Source organism: Nanorana parkeri, unplaced genomic scaffold (assembly GCF_000935625.1).
Source record: "Nanorana parkeri isolate BGI_ZX_2015 unplaced genomic scaffold, ASM93562v1 scaffold2834, whole genome shotgun sequence".
Classification (NCBI taxonomy): domain Eukaryota; kingdom Metazoa; phylum Chordata; class Amphibia; order Anura; family Dicroglossidae; genus Nanorana; species Nanorana parkeri.
This window is the reverse complement of record NW_017309102.1, coordinates 29,218-31,133: the sequence shown is the minus strand read 5'-3', so window position 1 is coordinate 31,133 and position 1,916 is coordinate 29,218. Positions and strand designations below refer to the sequence as shown.

Here is a 1,916-nt window from a genome sequence, read left to right as displayed (position 1 = left end):
GTTTTACTTATCTTTCTACCCGGTGTCATTAATTGGGTTCTATGACATCACAGGTCCTCCCTGTCCTCCTCATCCTCCAGCAGGAGGCAGCAGAGAGCGACACAGCATGGTGTGCCCAGAATAGGGGGAGGAGCCCTGACACCCTGGACTCACAGGAAGTGGGTGAAAGACACTGGGCGTCGCTGAAATGGATCCACAAGGGGGGGGCAATGCTGGAGATCGGGTGAGTATGGCAGCCAGACACGTTAACAGGTTCATTCTGGTTTTATATACAAAGCCGGGTTGGTTAGGTTGATTGGGGCCCTCAGACTGTAAGGTCCCTGAGGGCGGGGCCAATATATAAAATGGTTCTCTATAAATATCAGTAATAGGAGTTCTGTCTGGCAGCAGTAGGCGGATCACATGACGGGCTGAACGGCATTGAAGCTCCTCCAGCATATACGATCCTCCTCGTGTGATCCTTCAGCTCATCTACTTCCTGATCTTCTTCCTCAGTCACATGGTCAGGAAACGTTCTCCTCATTGTACTGGACGGCCGGCCAGCTGCAGACCCCCATCTACTTCTTCCTCCTCACCACCGTCCTCGGCGTCTCCTCCACCATTGTGCCTGGATCTCAGGACAGAGGCATTTCCTTCCTGGGATGCGCCTCGCAGATGTACTTCTCCCTGGCTCTCGGGGCCACCGAGTGCATCATTTTGGCGGTCATGGCCTACGACCGATACGTGGCCATCTGCATCCCTCTACGGTACCAGGTGATCATGCGCCGGAGCTTCTGCCTTTCTCTGGCCGCTCTCTCATGGACTGTCAGCTTCCTGAACTCTGTGATCCACGCCGTCCTCACCTTCCGGCTCCCCTACTGCAAGTCTAACCTGGTCCGGCACTTCTTCTGCGAGATGCCACCACTCTTCCGGCTCTCCTGCAGCGACACCTTGTTCAATGAAGTTGCCGTCTACATCTCCGTGGGGCTCATCGCTCTTTGCTCCTTCCTGCTGACCCTGACCTCCTATTTCCACATCATCTCCACCATCCTGACGATCGGCTCCAACAAAGGCCGATCCAAGGTCTTCTCCACCTGTGGCTCCCACCTGGCCGTGGTCTCCCTCTACTATGGCGCCATCGCCTTCATGTACCTACGACCTCGCTCCAGCTACTCCCCGGACCGTGACCGGGCAATTTCCATGCTTTATACCGTGGTGACCCCCATGCTGAATCCCGTCATCTATAGCATAAGGAACAAAGAGGTCAAAGGGTCATTGAAACGGAGGCTGGCCATGAGGAGGTCTATGTGGTGCCATAGGACAACATACATCTAAAGCGGACCTGTCATCACATCTATGTACTCATCTCAAAGCCCAACTCCGGGGACATGAGAAGCTTTCACCGGCAGTGGGGCGGCCCCATGAATGGTTAAGTGCTTGTTGACGTCTAGAGGTCAGGAAACGGAGGCTGGCCATGAGGGGTTCTAGATAATCTGGTCAATGGGGTGCCAGCAGCAGACTGATGACATCATCCCGAGCTAGGTGATGCCACTGGGCTGGAGCTCGAGGGCCTCCTATTAATGGAGGAGGAACCTCGCACTGGAAACACAGAGTAAGGGAAAGTGAAAGTGAAGAGAGACTGAAACTCCTCACCGAGCTGATTATCATTCTTATTAAGGATCCGGCTGAGCTGCAGCTTCAAGACTTACTCACAGCAGTCTGCAGTATATGGTCCATGGAGGATGGATGAGGGAGGATGGGAGGATGGATGATGGGAGGATGGACGATGGGAGGATGGATGATGGAAGATGGGATGTTAAAGGATGGATGATGGGAGGATGGGGGAAGGACCAAGGGAGGATGGATGATGGGAGGATGGATGATGGGACGTTGAAGGATGGACGATGGGAGGATGGATGATGGGACGTTGAAGGATG

At 54.1% G+C, this 1,916-nt stretch overlaps 1 protein-coding gene across 1 annotated transcript in view; it reads left to right on the top strand.

The window, feature by feature from the left end:
- LOC108802376 (olfactory receptor 5V1-like) overlaps positions 1 to 1,314 on the top strand; it is a 1,815-nt gene extending 501 nt beyond the window's left edge. Inside the window, exon 3 of the mRNA XM_018574239.1 lies at positions 544 to 1,314. Within this exon, the coding sequence (XP_018429741.1) occupies positions 544 to 1,314 (771 nt within the window). The remainder of the gene's footprint in view (positions 1 to 543) is intronic.
- The last annotated feature ends 602 nt before the right edge of the window (positions 1,315 to 1,916 follow it).